The 17,094-nt window shown below is 38.0% G+C and overlaps 1 protein-coding gene across 6 annotated transcripts in view; it reads left to right on the plus strand.

Moving 5' to 3' along the window:
• The window catches only part of LOC119722781 (myosin-10-like), a 47,712-nt gene that overhangs the window by 5,907 nt on the left and 24,711 nt on the right, over nucleotides 1–17,094 (plus strand). Inside the window, exons 2-6 of one of the 6 annotated variants that reach the window (XM_038193096.1) lie at nucleotides 531–687; nucleotides 9,860–9,887; nucleotides 12,007–12,115; nucleotides 13,291–13,320; nucleotides 15,822–15,830. In XM_038193096.1, coding sequence (XP_038049024.1) covers nucleotides 531–687; nucleotides 9,860–9,887; nucleotides 12,007–12,115; nucleotides 13,291–13,320; nucleotides 15,822–15,830 — 333 coding nt within the window. Of the gene's footprint in view, nucleotides 1–530; nucleotides 688–9,859; nucleotides 9,888–12,006; nucleotides 12,116–13,290; nucleotides 13,321–14,051; nucleotides 14,088–15,164; nucleotides 15,195–15,821; nucleotides 15,831–17,094 lie in introns of all 6 variants that reach the window. The other 5 variants (XM_038193124.1, XM_038193106.1, XM_038193116.1 and 2 more) reach the window with 5 other exon arrangements.

Here is a 17,094-nt window from a genome sequence, read left to right on the forward strand (position 1 = left end):
AACTCCTAGAATGCTTTTGAACTTCAAAATTGTTCTCCAAATCACATGTTTATCCATGATATGCTACATTTTTAACCCTAACCTTCCCAAATCAAAATCAGCTTTGCTCAGCTTTGCTCAGCTTTGCTCAGCCGTGCATACATTAGGCCTAGATTATACTTGAAATCTTCCGCACTGCTCCAGGATGTCACTGGCTCTGCCTCAACATATTGACAGTGATTGTCGGAGGATTTTGCAGGATTGAGGCAGTGGTCTCCCCTCCAAGAAACACATTCAAGAAAGAACGTAAATTTTGGAGGATTGATGCTGTATGCTATTTGTACATGGAGGAAGTTGAAGGATTTTGCAGCATTGAGGTTACATCCCAGCAAAAATGCCTCGCAGGGTTAATTAATGAGATCAATGAATTAATTATAATTACCAAAGCTTGAAGCTATTTTGTATGCAGTCTTTGTCCATTGTATACCTCCATACATTACCTTCAAAGGAATATATTGCTATAAAATGTTCTTTTTCTCTCTCTTGTGCAGACATATTCCGGCTTGTTCTGTGTTGTGGTCAACCCTTACAAGAAGCTACCCATTTACTCAGAGAAGGTCATTGAGCTCTACAAGGGCAAGAAGCGTCATGAGGTGCCTCCTCACGTCTATGCTATCACAGATACTGCATATCATAGCATGCTGCAAGGTGAGTCCGAGACTAGGCAGTGTCTCAAGTCTTGAGTGCCCATTCTAGACTTCTTCATGCTTAAAGTCTGAGAGTAGACATTACCGAGTCTTAAGATTTGAACACTCATACTCGGCTTCTCAGTTCGTAGAGTCTGAGACTAGACACTACTGCGTCTCAAGTCTTGAGTGCCCATTCTAGACTTCTTCATGCTTAAAGTCTGAGAGAAGACATTACTGAGTTTTAAGTGTTGAACACTCATACTCGGCTTCTCAGTTCGTAGAGTCTGAGACTAGACACTACTGCGTCTCAAGTCTTGAGTGCCCATTCTAGACTTCTTCATGCTTAGAGTCTGAGAGAAGACATTACTGAGTTTTAAGTGTTGAACACTCATACTCGGCTTCTCAGTTAGTAGAGTCGAAGGCCAGACACCAATGAGTCTTGAGCACTCGTTTGTGATTTTCACATCTTTTGGAACTGATTCCTTCCCAGTTCAGTGCCCAATAGTGGTTACCATAGTAAATTCAAGTCAATCACCATTGTTGATTGTTTGACATAGTCTAGAGTTCATGCTGGAGTTACCCACAAGCATTGCTTATCTGTCAGTATACATACTGAACATAAAGGAAAAGCCTTACCCATGATCATGTGGTAAGCAGTTATTGCTTGACATATTAAATAACTTGCATGTGTTTAAGGCAAGGCTCCTGCCAACTCTGACATTGATGACCTAAAGAGGTTAAAACTCTGGTAGTATTGATTAGAGAGTTCTGATCTACTTCCAAGCTACAAGCTAAGTGTTGCTACTCAAGCAAGCTCTTTTGTGTTAATGACATACATGTAGCTCCAGAGCTGTTGACGTTAAGGTCAAAATAGATAGTTCTAAAGAACAACCCATTGATAAATACTCATGAAGGTTTGCGGTAACACCATGTAGACATCTCTTTTGGGAAGATGTGTGGTTCTGAAAAGAACCAGTGTTTTTTTTCTTCAGAACCACACATCTTCCCAAAAGAGATTTCTAGATGGTGTTACTGCAAACCTTTACTAGTTCATACCACCACCATGCAAAGTTGCATACATTGATACATGTAAATAACCAAATTGTCATCCGTCAGAGTTGAGTTGAAACTGAAAGCATACACAGACATTCATCACACGCACATGTACGGTATGCGTGAATATGGATTCATGTCTGCGCCATACGTGCCAATTTACTGTTTACATTTGACTGGTTTCAGTTGGAATTGACTGCCCACTACTTGTGCTGGTACATGTACATGTATAGTACACATTTAACTTGGCAATAATGAATTCAGTTGTATTGAGGTTATGTCTACAGTCATCAAGGTTTTGCTTAAATAGACTTGTGTTGTTGTACTTAAATAACAACCCTGACAATTGCAAAGCCACAAAACTGCACTGTGCGTGTGTACATACATACATGTACATGTGTATGCAACCATGCTTCTGGTAAATGTATGCAGCCACGCCTCTTTTTGAGATAGGCCTACAAGAAGCCCCACCCAGCAGAGGACCTATTGTTCATGAACAGGAAGTTAGAAAAACGGTAGATGGTGGCTGTACATGTAGTCTATACAGTCTGTGTGAAGGTCTTTTCTAGGTTTCAGGTGTGTCGGTAGACCGGTAGATGTATGTTTGGTTTGAGGAAGTACTGTCCATGTACATGAAGTGTATGGTACATGTACAACACCTGTACATTCTGTGCAAATATGCTAACAAGTGCAATAAAAAGGCCAAAACTTTGACATGAGTTATTACTAGACAATAAAGCCATACCCCCTAGCAATAGAAACAGTTTCAATTGTCGCTTGTAGACCCTACAGGATTATGCTCATTCTGTTCCAGGATAGTTTTGTCCATGCTTGTTCCCCAGCGGCAAAGTCACGGATGCAAACGATCACAATAACTCCAACTGGGCCAACGCATTAAATTGGGGATTGCATTTAAGCTTTTGAGAATAACCTTATGTACAGCTATCGGTAGGTTTCGCTGCAAACACTTTCCATTTGATTTAATCCCTCCAAAGAATAAGCCAGTTCAGGATTCCACCTGAGCATGTGCACGACAAGATTTGATGACTTTTGGATTTTGGAGGGACTTGGTCCTGCAGGGAGTAAGGGTTAATCCTGATTGTTATCCTGATAAGCCAGATTCATGGGTATAAAAATTTGCATATCAAGCCAAGTCACATGACACCAGGCGATGCTAGGGTTACCAGCTCAACTTTCTTAGAGTCCCGCCTTTCCAAACAATTCACTCAGATTTACTGAGAGGTCAACCTCGGGTCACATGGTTCATTATACCTGTTGGAGTTGTTTGGCCAGAGAAAAGCCAGGAATTTATAAACAAAAAACAGGGGTTGTGTGGGCTGGGTTTATGGATCCAGGAATTCCAAAGCCGAGACGACATTATGTAGTAACCAGAATTCATAAGCTAAAGTTTGCTTTTTTGTGGCAATGAATAATGTGTAAATTAAAACAGCCAGTTATGCAGGTTCTCAGTTTAAAGATCCATTTGAGAGCCTGAATAGCAGAGGTATCAATTTCAAGAATCGTAGGTCATACATGTATTTCACTCGGACAACACCTTTTTGATGGCAGGCTTTTGAAATTGTAAGCTTGAAGTCAGCTAGCTTTTGTTAAATGCTCCATCTAAATTTCATAAACCTGAACTACTCTTTATGACATGTAATGACTTCAAACATTTTCACGTCTTGTTACTTGTGTCCAGAAGACTTCTGACAAAACATACTTTGTTAAAATTGTATTATCACCCCTTCTTTTTCAGGTTGTGTGCCAAATAGCACAGAAGTCGGATGCTTTCCGTACCTATGTTGTGTTAAATTACATTTACTTTGTGTATTTTATTGGAGTTAAACCCACCCTTAACTCTGCCCAATCATAAAGCAAGGACCCAAAGAAGAAGCACCAACTTTGATTTTGTTTAGCTGTTTCTTTTCCACCACATTGTGGTAATCTTAGGCAGGATTTCCTCTCTTTGAGCGGTTTCCCTCCCTTCTTTAGTTAACTGGTATCCAGCTGAGGGGTTGGTTTCCTGACAGTGAATGGAGTAGAATAATGACCTCATTAGAATCTCACTCAGTGGTAGGTACCATGGTGGTAGGTAGTGCGTAGGTACCATGGTGTTTGGACATTGTATGATACCTGGACAGGCAACTGCCATGCTACCATATGTTACGAAGGCAGAGAAGTTTGTCCAGTCATGTATTTTCTTGTCCTGTCAAGCTACAACACAAATTGTGTCTGGTGATAGGTTTACTGTGAATTATTTAGCCGAATCTTGCAAATGTGAAAAGGGCGTGGCACAAAAAAGGTTGCGGCTATATCATTCTATGATGGAGAAAGGGGAATGTATCAAAGATACCCTTTAAAATGGTACATATGCACTTAGTACAACCAATATGATTCTTACATTGGACAGACAACATTAGTTTGCAATTGTTATTATATTTCAGAGGAATGAGTTTTCCACCTGTGTTCACATAAGGGTTTTGACATGTCACACTTGAAGAATGTTGATGCATGTTACAACTAATGACTGTTGACGTTCTGCTTTCAAGCTTTCAAAATGAAGGGACTTTAGAACTAATAAGAAGTTATGTCTTCTTGTTCTGTTAATGTTAACTCATTGACTGGTGGAATAGTTTGTTAGGTCAGCATGATAAATTAGCATGCAATTATCATATTCAAATGAGCTGCAGAACACTGTAATGACATGACCTCTTACTTTAACAAGTCACTTTATAAAAAGAATATTTCTCTGGGCACACAATTTAAAGGCTGCATGTATTCTTCATTTGAAACGTTGGTTTTTTGGACCATGCTGACTTGTGTTGCATCCTGGGCGTAGGTGGAGAGATAAGAGAACAGAATCTCGGCAGGAAGGAAGTGTGGGTTGTACATGTAGGTGTTAAAGGTGCAGTGAGATTACTTAAATAGATACTCACCAACATGTTCAGAAATATAAAGGATAGTTGTACAGCACCTTTAAACACCCGTTGCATCAATTGACCAGCTGGTGTTCAACCAAACAGCATGAAGCCATATTTATTTATTTTTTTTTGGGGGGGGGAGAGGGCCTAATGTTTCATTTATGTGTTATATCAAAGAAATATAATCGATTTCAATTTGAACTTCAGGAAATCATAATGTAATGAAAATATACATTGATTGATATTACTAATCGAGACAGTGCCGTTTTAGTGAATATATGCATGCACAATGTGGGTTCAGATCCCATCAACTAGAAGAAGGTTGCCCGTGGTGCAGTATCTGGTCAATAATTTTATTGAGAAATGTAGACATTGTTTTGCTGGGCTCTGGTTTGACCTATGGCTGTTATCACTAGGGTGCCAGTTTCTGGCATGTCAGTGGTTGGTATTGGGTATCAAGAGTGGAATGCTGCTGTGGGTCAACCACATATTGGATAGGAGTAGTAAGATGTATGATGTTTCATTTTGTGGTTAACCATGGAGGAATACCTTCCCAGAATAGTTGACATCACATTGTACATTGTATTTTGACGTTCAAGTCTGGTCATAAAATTGTCCTTTAAGAGTTTTACTTATTACAAGTATGTAGATAAGGCATGAAGTGATAAAGATATTTTAAAAACAATTCATACTCATAAAGTAAGTGAGCTAATTGATGACAACTTAAAAGTTCCATTTACCAATAAATAGAAATAGAAGTCTTTTGAACTATCTCCTTTTTCATATCGTTAGGTTAGTACATGTACAAAACTGGGTATACTTCATTTGAAATGCATATTCGCGGACAGTTCTGTATAAAAGCTGAGCTCTCCTAAGCTGATTAAATATTCCAAGTTTATCATATAATGTCATGATTAGATAAACGTGGACTACACAAGCTCACATTTACCACCATCCTTACCTACATGTACATGAACATGAATACATAATTGCATTACACCTTGAGGTACGGTATGGTAAGTCCAGAGTTACTCGGCCAAGTGAAATTAATTAAAGCTGAAACTGACTTACACCTCCAGTTAATCACCACAAATGCAATATTTCCCCTCTACCTTCAAAATGAGATTACGCATGAATAATTTTTTGTCTGGTATTCAAACTAATCGTTGTAGCTAGGCAACATTCATGCAGTCATTCTCATGATCATGTCTTGGGTATGAATTGGGAATTTGGTTAATAAAGTACTTTTAATTACTAACCTTTTTTAATTGACAGTACGGTATTTTTGCTTTTTACCCAGCCAAGAATGTTGCTCATTTAACTCACATTTTCTCTGCTGTCCCTTCACTTTGTAGTCCATCGGAATAATATAAATGTTGGTTTCCTCTGAGACCAACGTGTGCCAGTCTTTTCCCAAATGTCATTGGTCCAAGATAACATGAACAAATGTACTCTTTGGATCAAGACACCCATCTCAGAAGCGACTTTGATTTACTATCTCAAGGGATCATTTTCGAGAAATTCCTGAGCTTTAAGCTTTTATAAATCTGTCAACATTGACATAAGGGATTGATAAGAATATCTCTTCATATTCAGGATTCCTGCTTGGTGTGGATAGGTACTAGGGTCTGCAGTAGTGGATGCTTCTGTATGCCTGGTCTTGAATTTCGGACTAACATTGCAAAAGAAAAAGGCAGAATGATTAATAGACATCTGTATTTTTCAGGCTGTAATAAATACAACCAGATATTTTAGTGTTAAAGTTTACATGTACATAATGTACATGTATCTTGAGAATATTGTGAGAGTACTTAACTTGAGGGGAGAATTGCCAAACAACCAAACAAAAGTAATTAATAAATAAATCCTGGAAAAATTATTCAGACACTTTGACTGCTTGAGAAAAAGATGATCAAAGTTATAATTCAACAATAATAAAAATTAAAAATTTAAAAAATAATTGCCACAAGAACAACAAAGTGAGTTGTGACATCTACCTGTAATATGTCACGTCAAAACACCATTTACATGAACTGAAAAACAGATCCAAATTTGGTCCATTTCGTCCTCTCATCTTTACCCTCTACGCATATTATGTTTTTTTGGAAAAGTACTTTAAAATATGATCTGATGGCACGCAAACCTAAAAGTGTTGACCTGTAATTGTGGAAAGGAAATTGCTATGATTTCCTGGCATTGGAGCCAATCTGGAAGCCCCCCTCATCAGACAGAGGAACTTGGTGGTCAGTGGTAGGATAGGATTATACCATACTTTGTTCATGTTGTTATGTGATGGATGAGAAGTGGTTGCAGATGAAAGGGTCCAAAAAATGACATCTACCGGTAGTAATAATGGTTACACTCGAATGGTGATGTCTGTTACAAACACATATATTTGAATTACATGCACTCATTGTGCTGATTCTTAACAGTTCCCCAGTACTACCCTGCCAGTTCCAACAGAGTCTGACGGTTACTCTTGTCTCATGTATGAGTTTCCTGCTCAATCCAACACGGTCTAGCACAACCCAACTTGCCAAGTTGTTGGGTACCTGAACGTACATGTATGTATAATGATTGGGAAGGTCAATCCAACAGAATCCAACTGTGCCTTACTTTCCTGCTGGATCCAACAGAATCCAAATTGCTGTTATTTACCAGTACCCAACAGTATCTGACTCTGAATGTGTTCAGTTGCCTGCTGAATCCAACAGATTTCAACAGGAACAAGGTCAAAGTTACTGCTCAATCCAACAGGATCCAATTGAAATGTAAAATACAATGTAGATGGATCCAGTGGATGGAGCAGGGTTGGGCATTACATGTATGAGCTGTGAGTTGACAACTACATGTACATGTACATTGTATGTGCACAACTGTAGTTGGCACCATAAAGCATAACATCTCTTGATAAATGCAATACATTGTTTGTACGAACCCGTTTGTACAGTGGAGGGCATTTGGCATGCTGTTTCTGTTTTTTTCATTTACAGTGTTTCTATTAAGTTTGACATGTCAAGATCGTATGGTGGTGGTTCAATTCTCTGGCTAGGTTGTTGCCCTTGGTCTGGTGTTTATTTATGGTAAATAACTTCCAGCTTTGTGAAAGGTTTGGATTATTTGTTCTGAGAATTCCTGTCTTGAATTTTCATAGCTTGCTTATGATGGGACAAAATGGAACTTAGGTTATGGATTTAAAGCAGGAATGCATCAATGTCCAGTGTGCTTGACATTTGGTTTGAAGATTTTTTCCAACCTTTACTCTTTTTTAACTTGTTTTATAAATGACTCAATTTGTTAATCAGAACACGGGGCAAAACATATAGCAACATTCCCAAAACATCAGAGGTGAAACAATGTGCCAAGTGGTTACACCCACTAATGTCATGTCGTGTACATGAAGTTAGGACTCGTATTGAACATGTACACGTATGTTATGCACACAGCTGAATGAGTTCATACATGAAGTGCAATGTACATATTGTTACAGTACATGTTTTTTTTCAGTAGGCATTTGAGGTAGTCGCCATAGAGGAGCTTTACCCATGAAGCTGAAACTACCACACAAGTACCAGTAGTTTCAGTATGCAGGCATACTGCACAGTCCGTACACGCCCACATCCTAGCAGTGGTATGACATTGCCTACACACCTTAGGTTATACAAGCATTCCATTGAGTACCATACATATTGTGTGGATTGTTAGCCCACAAAGGACATTGTGGATTGTTTAGTAAGGACCTTGCGTGTATGCAAATTGTCTGGAAGCTGAGCCCTATTCAAGCTGTTGTGAAGGACAGCCATGCTAAACCACTTCCAAGTTCCATAGTCTGACACTGACAGTAGGGCGTGTACAGTTGCACACAGGAAATTAAATAGACCCAAACTCTCTGATCCCAATGCCAAATTTGTACAATTGTTATACAAATATGAGAATTGTGACCTACATGTATGCACACTGCAAAAAAGAGTTGCTCGTTTTGCTTCGTTAGTTTCTATTGGTAGCCATTGAAAATTGAGATGAGTATGATAAAGTTGGAATATTTCTTTTTTGTATTGCTCAAATGCAACTTTAACTAAATTGTTTGAAAGATTCTCAAATTCCTGATTATTCTAAATAGTAAAGGGAAGTACCGGTACCAAGCCTCATGAGGTTGAAAAGTAGTAGATCTGGGTTCTACAGCACTGAATTGGTAACCATTCTACCGGTACCAAACCAGACCTACATGTATTCCAGCGAGCCAAAATAACTTGGGGACGGCTGGCTGCCTAACCCATGTCCGGCAAAACAGAATTTGAACAATTCACAGCACATACCCCAGGAAATGGAAGGGCACACAACTAATGAACAATTGTTGCAAAGGTTCTTGAAAGCTAGGCGAGTGTGGGGTCGTTTGTCAAAAAACTTGACAAGTGACAAGAGTTATGAACCTTGAGTCAACACTGCCCCAAGTCAATCAGTCCATGGTCAGCCAAATATCAGCCACAAGAGCAATTCCATCATGTCCCCAAAAGGCAACTTGCTAGATTATTGAGGTCACCTCTAACTGACTGTACAGTATGTCAGTCACAAATAATTGAGCATCTAATGTCCTGAATACAACAGAATCTATTCCCTGCTGTTGGATTATGCTGTTAGATTCAGCAATGTTATCGTTCAGGTCATCCCTAATTCATTTCAATGTGCACATTTATACAAACTGACATGCATGTTACATTAGTTCCTCTTTGGTTTTGGGCCATTTCCAAGTTTCACTTTTACCCATTTTAAGCCAAATTATCCACAGCTTAAGACTTAGATCCACTTGCAGCTTATTTGATTTAAGAATAGATATCTCCTATCAGACGAGGATATAAATAAATTGATGATAGATGAATGAAGTGATCCATCGCAATACTCAATAAGCTGAGGAGTCACCAGCAATTTAGACTCGTTGATAACAGCTTTGCTTGAGTGAAGCAGATGCATTCATGCTCATAAGTACTTTTGCAACGTGTCCATTATGTTTGTTTCGGTAATTACATGTATCTAAACCATGGAAAAGGAAGAACAACGTACATGTCGGTGAATTAAAAATACCAAATCATCATATCCTGCAAACCAGCAAGCTGTAAATGAAGACTGTCACAGCATTTGATTGTCCTCTGTTTCAAAAATGACTGATCCTCACGATTAAATCTGTCTTGTCTTTTCTCTTCCCTTTTCATTTCTCTACAGACCGTGAAGACCAGTCCATCCTGTGCACGTGAGTTCCATTTATGAGTCATCATGTTCACTGATTTCTACACTTGACAAGAAATGGAAGATTTCCTAAGCAAGTTCACGGCTAACCACTGGAGATTACCCTTCATGGCTCAGTGTTATCATTTTGTTCATTGCCAAACAAATCTAGTATTGCTCCAATACAGGCAGTGTCACCAGCAATTTACTGATCAAGATTGTATTCTTGATTGAACATTTGAGATTTAATGTTCAGCCCTCTAGTTTTCCTTCTGTTTACAATTTGTTTCTTGCGACAATTAACACAATTCCTGTATTGATTACCCATCAAGGATCTTGTAGGCTTATCTCTTCCATGGGAATGGATTCCTAGTGAGTTTTCCCATGGTAGAATCTTAGTATTACTGTGGATTACTACTCCAAGGGTAGTTTCATGTCAAGACATCCCCAATTTATCCCGGAATGGAGTAAACACATTCTGAACAACACTGTTCTGTCGTTCTCACATGAAGGAATTGTATATCAAGGCAGGGAGAGGAGGATTTGCTCCAAAGTTACTTGTTTTGGAACTTTTTGATGTTCTACAACTTGTTTTGAAAGCAATTGGACCTTCAATGATTTCCTATGTATTGTAGGCTAGGGCAAGCACTTTATTCCCCCAGTGAAATGGGGACAGTTACTGACAATACTCACTTCTTAGTTTTCAACAAATGTCTTGACTTGCTTAACAAAATAGATAAATTAGGTGTACTGTAGAGCAAGGAAACCTGACCAAAAAGAGATGAGGTAGGGAGACATGAATTGTTCTAAAATTTGCTTTTGCTAGTAAATAACAAGTCACAAACCAACTTCAAAGTAAGCTGTACAAGATACAATGAACAGATGGGGCCCTTGCACACCAGGGATGATCCACATTCAACAAAACAAGGAATTCTAAGTATGCACTGGTCCCTTTCATGTCCACCCTGCACATGTAAGTAAATTGATGCATCAATGGATGCCTAGCAGTCAGTATGACCTGCTTGGGATTGCTGTTATTGCACAGAACAATACCCCAGATTTGAAACCTACTTGTGTAAGGTTAAATGGAAGACAGAAGATGTGCGTCAACAAAATGTTGACATGCCCATTTGTATAAATTTAGGATGGAAAAGATTAGTGGATGCTGGATTTTCGCAGTTTTATGTACAGGTATGCTGTAAAAATTACGTGGTCTGAACTCTTGAACGTTTGTTGAGAGAAGAGGAGAGGAGTTGAAGGGGGCTCCTTCAACCTTGACTGCTGACAAGTACAGATCATTTGCCACATGCTTTCAGAAGACAAACTTAGAACTTGTAACCTCATGCTCCTTGCTGAAAATGGTTCTCATAGAGCCACTAATCTTTACAAGTGAAACGATCATCCCACTACCAACCCTCTTTAAATAGGGGGGGGTTCAAGATCATTGATCAGAATGTCTTTAGTTTGAATGAAGTGTTGGATTGGAATTGACCTGGAAATTTGACCGTCCAGTGTGGAGCAGAGCACTACTGCTGGAGATGTAGCATAGCCGTAGTCTAAACTGCTCATCATGAGTAATATTGAGTATCGGAAAACACACCTTAGCAATGACCAGCAATGACCTTGTTTCTTACTGCCCAAAATGAAAGAGTGCAACGTTGAAGATGCTGATTACGAAAAGAAATGTGGAGCTATATATCTCAATTACTGCTACTTGCTGCTGTGATATTCCTGATGATGAAACCATGTGGTGCAATTTTGGGAAATTAGACTTTATAGTAAAGTTTTCTTGACTAGATAAGATTATTACATGTACATGTTACTTTTTGACAAGACTGGGGCATGATTCGTGATTGCTTTAAGACGTTTTGAAATGTTTACTCTTCTTGAATAGAATATATAAGAAATAAGTTAAGGACAATTTGCCCTGACCTGCTTCAACCGCCCCCCCCCCCCTTTAAAAAAAAAAATAGTGCGCAGATGTTTCCAACACAAAGTTAGAAACCAAATTTTCTGAAAAGCATTGGAACGTTTATGCAAGAGGATCATGTCAGTTCTGCCATTGATCTGTTTGTTAATATAGGCCTAATTGTTCATGTTTTCTCCCCCCCCCTCCCAATGCTCTATCTTTTATTTTCTTGCAGTGGGGAGTCTGGTGCAGGCAAGACAGAGAACACCAAGAAAGTCATTCAGTACCTGGCCTACATTGCTGCTAGTAAGGGAGGCAAAGGGACTACTGCCTCTCAGTTACAGGTACATTGTACACACTCACACAGTGCATGGTCCTGATACAAAATCACACTTGATAATTATTATGGACTACTCTAATGTGCTTCACACTAGACATAACTAGGTATCAACTTACTGGGTTTGTTCTTTAATTCATATCAGATACATTTGCTGTGTTATTTTTCAGGCAATAGGCCTATGTGTCTGCTTGGCAACTCATGAAATTTGTTCCAAGATTCTTCTCCAGTTATAGAAAAGGCACTTTGTTATCATTAGACCAAACCTAACTTTAAACCTTTTGAATTGTCTGTAAATAGCAGTGTAAAGAAGCCATCACAACAAAACATGGTTGAGCTGAAATCTTAGTTCAGTAGCATGAAGTAGGCTTTTCTGTTGTTCAAAAACTTAAAGCAATTTAGAGACTAAGCTTCTTAAAGTGCAGCAGATTAACAATATCTTGCCTCTCAAATCCTGTCAACCAGTTTGATGAGATGTTTGAAATTTAATCAGCTGCTTTTTTCAACTTTAATCAAATCAAAGCTGAAGGGACACTACAGCAGCTTCCGTCAATTCTTAGTTTGTCAACCAACACAGAAACTGCTTTATTGTAGTACATGTACCGGTATGATAAACCAAGTACCGGTAGATCCAGGTTTGTGATTATAGCTAGAGGAACCTATGAGAATCATCCCTTGGGGACATTTGTATTTTTGCTGATCTGATTTGCCACACTCATGACTCTCACCTTTGACAAAACTCTGAAACAGTGTACATGTAATTCACTCATCAAAAGCTTTCTATACAATGATGTGTTTTTCGCTTGATCTTAATTTGACTGTCAGTGGGCATTTACCATTTTTTGATTTCCCTTGGGAAAAGAAAAAGGAAGAGAAGGCTTCAATCAACTGTGCCTTTCCTGAACAACACATTTCAAGGGCGTCCAGTACCCACAAATCCTCACACAAATTGACCTACATTTTTTAGACGATACGGAGAGCGTCATTTTTTCTTGATATACCGGTACATGTACTTTTTTTAACTGCCTGTTGGGTGCTGAAACATGTTAGCAAAACAAATATTAATTTCTCTAAATTCTGTGCCAATATTACTTTTTCAGTTTCCAAATGGTAACCTAAATTAAACTTACATAACAACCCAGATTCCTCCCATTCTTTTAACAAATTTCTTGGAAAAAAAAGCCTTCCCCTGTAAAGAAAGATTTAAATAGGGTGAGTACATGGACACGTTGTCTGAACATCACGTGTGGAAGTAGCCAGTGTGGTTTGAGTAGTCCAGAAATATTGTCTCAAGAATAACTCCATGTTGTTAATTTTCAAACACTAACTGTAAAATTTGTATCCTTTTTGTTTTGTTGTTTGAATTGTACAGTCGTGTTTTTTTTTTGTCACAAAAGTTTCTCCCACCAAGTACTGCCACACTGGCAATGAAGGACAGTGCAACACACAAATAACAAAACACAACAAAGTTTGTTTTGTCTTCCTTCCTTATCTAAGATCCTTCAACTTTGACTTCAATTTTCCTTGCGATCCTGGTCTTGTACCCAGTGCACCTATACTATGCATAGTTTCTGCCTGCAGCAATGTTGTAGACCAGTATGCCATTTACCTGACTAATAGTCTTCCGTCTGTGCTCCAAAATATTGATGCGCTGATAAAAGATTGAAGTTCTAAAACATTAAAGATATTGAGTGCTTAATTACATCCTAAATGCATTGGATCACAATAATCAAAGTGCCTTTTCTTTTTAAAGGTATTTCTATTTTCAAAATGGACAAACATCCTTCAATTATCAGCAAATGATTCTGTTGTCTATTAACTGTAATTTTTTTTTCAATTTCAAATTTACATTGAACAGTTATATGTTTCCAAATTCAGTCACATCTTGCTGAATAATTAAAAACATGCAAAACAGTCAATCTGAATATTCATTTGAACTCCAGCAAGGTAACAGGAACCAGCAATCTGATTTACAAAAGGTCAGTCCATGCAAACATTTAGTAAATGTTTATTCAACATCTCCAGAATCATCTTAGCTCACTGGACATTGACTTCTTTATTGAACATGTGGTTAGCTTGTAGGAAGTAGTCTTCATTGCATGAAACTGTCTCCAGAGAATTTTTTGAATATGAAATTGAGTATTCAGTATACACAGTATCTAGTTGAATATCCAAAATTCTATATTTACTCTCAAGCATTCCTTAAAACCCTCAAAATATGTAGTGGACAAACAAAAAATCAAAATTGGGAAGTTTGCTGCTGAAGAGCGAGATTTTAATCTCATTTTGCCTGTTAAGTGTTAAAAATTTATTCAAAACCGGTATTTACTTCAACTTCCTACAAGCTGACCAAGATTATTATTGAATTAATGTTCACACAGAACAGTTTAAACTCGGTGTGAATGGAGACGACTTCTGTCTAGTTTACGTGAACACACTCTAAGCACAGTCTCCTTTCATACAACACGTAATAAACAGACATACATGTATCTGTACACCTCACAATCATACCCGTTTACACTCCCACATTTTACATAATACAGATTCTTCAGTTGATATTTATTACTTTTGCATGTTCAAATGTAGATGTGCCATTTGGTTGAATCACACGTCTGAAACACATTTCTTTTGTTTATTTTTGTTTTTCCCTGCCATTGTTTGAGCCATGTGCACTCAGATGTCATTTATTGACTAGCTGTAGATCAGAATGTGTTCATCCATCCACCTTGGATGAAAATTGAAAAGAATGGCAATATTGATCTGAATTATCAGAATCACCATTGTTCAATTTTCATGAGGGTTGCCATGGTTTCAAGCAATAGCTTTAGAATGGATTCATTGTTTTATGTTGTACATGTATGTAGATTAAAGTGATCGTCTGTTACCCAATCACGGCTAACAGACAGTCATGTCATGTAGTTGTTTCTGTTGTTTCTAACCCTTTTCATGTCTCTTTCCATCTCATTTACCCTGTAATATTACGTTAACCCCCTCCTCCCATTCCTGATATCCCCGCCCCTTGGATCCTTCCTCCTTTCCTTTGACTGTGTCAACAGAGTTTTGACAGTCTCTCCAAACACATTGTCGTAAGTATGCATCAGAGACACTTGTGTTATCTTGGTTTGCTTCTTCAGTGCACACTAATATTGAATTGTCTCTAGTGGCTTACAGCTGGGTGTGAATGGGAGATGGCATCATTCCCAACCATTCCTGGTGCCATGAAGAACAGTTGAATAGTTTGACTGCAGGTTGTTGCCATGTTTATTACATGGCTTCTGTCCAAAAGGCAAAGCAGTGTTGTAATTATGAATCGTTATTTACTGAATCCTGGCTGTCATCCCAAACGCACTCAGCTGTAGGACTCGGATTGGATGCAAATATTGTATGCCTGTAACATTTTCAGCTCCATATATCCATATGATATTACATGTATACTGTATGTACATGTACATTGCCTCAGCTTCGGCCCAACTACATGCAGGTGTTCAGCTGGTTAAAAAAAAATCATGCTCAGCCAAAAACTGTTTTGTAGTTTGTGTTGATCCACCCACTTGAAATGAGGGGGAAACAGGGGGGGGGGGGGGGGGGCTGGGCTGGGCTGAGTGACTTTTCCCCTGATTTGCACTTACAATTTGATGAATTGTATTCTCATATAAAAATATTCAACATAATTTATATATTCCACTTTGTTTTCCTTCATGTTTTTTTACCAGACATTTACAGTAAGTCATTTCAGAAAACATCCGTTTCCTGTGAATATTGGTGTCATTTCAAATCGCTCATCCTTCTTTGCATTTGTATTTCAGCATTTTTGCTGTAATTTTCCATCTTTCCTTCTGTGATTATCTGTGGTTTTCATTTCTGGCGGAATCGCTTTTTTTTTTTCAATTGATAAATGCTTCATTTTGTATAAAGAATTTTTGTTTTGAAAGTTATCCAAAGATATATTTCTCCAAATTATTTTCTTGGTTTTGTTCACATACTGGGAATCTTTCACCAGCGTTTTTTTTTAAATTAGTTATTAAAACCACAAACTCAACAGAGAGCAGTTGCAATCCAGTTTAAATTCAAACTTATTTGCATGCTTGTTTATTTCGGAATGAGGAATTGGTCAATATTCCCATGTTTGGAAACAATTTTGTTGTTCAGTTTTAATTGTTTGTTTAGATCTTAGTAGCTGCAGCTACTTATTGTTTATTGGTTATTCGTTTTATCTTCAGTTTAAAGCATAAAGTGTAAAGCATATTAAAGCATTGTGGGGCACTTTGTTCAGTAAGTTCAAATTCAAGAAATTTAAGTAAATGTTTGTAAATCATCTGTCTTGTTTATGCTGTAATTTGGTCCTCTACCTCAGACACATAAGGCATATCCTTTCATTTGCATCATACCAAGAAAAGTGAGAGAACAAAATGAGCCAAGAGACTAAATTCAATTTATGATAAGATAAGAATCTCTTGAGCGGATCATTATTGCCCACGGGAAGTCTTGGTCCTGTTTGGGTATTTTTACAATCTTTTATTAGAGACACTTTTACGAAGCATATGTCATAAACAGATTACTGTGGGATCAGATAAATAGATTAGCAGTTGGCAGTTGGAAATGCCCCGAACCAATTTCTGCAATTGTTTGTGCACATCGTACCCACACGGGATGTTATGATGAAATGAAGTGTTCTTTCATCACCCATCATTTAGAACGAAGAGGTTACTTGTTTTGTTTTGATACATGGATGAAATTCAAAATACTGATCAGTGTCCCCAACTTACACAGATTTCCAGAGATTGATTTCAATTTCTTACAGAAACCCTCTTGAAGTAATGTCAATTGGGCGTGGTCAAAGCTTCCACATTTTTTCTTGATATTTGTGAAGACTTTTGACATTTTCAAAAACATAAAAATGCAAAGAAATTCATACTTGCTTTTTAGAATGGCTGAAAATGGAAAATGAGGATAGTGATTTCCAACAACTGTCTCGTTTTTCCTTCT

The sequence above is a fragment of the Patiria miniata genome, unplaced genomic scaffold (assembly GCF_015706575.1).
Source record: "Patiria miniata isolate m_02_andy unplaced genomic scaffold, ASM1570657v1 HiC_scaffold_1, whole genome shotgun sequence".
Classification (NCBI taxonomy): Eukaryota; Metazoa; Echinodermata; class Asteroidea; order Valvatida; family Asterinidae; genus Patiria; species Patiria miniata.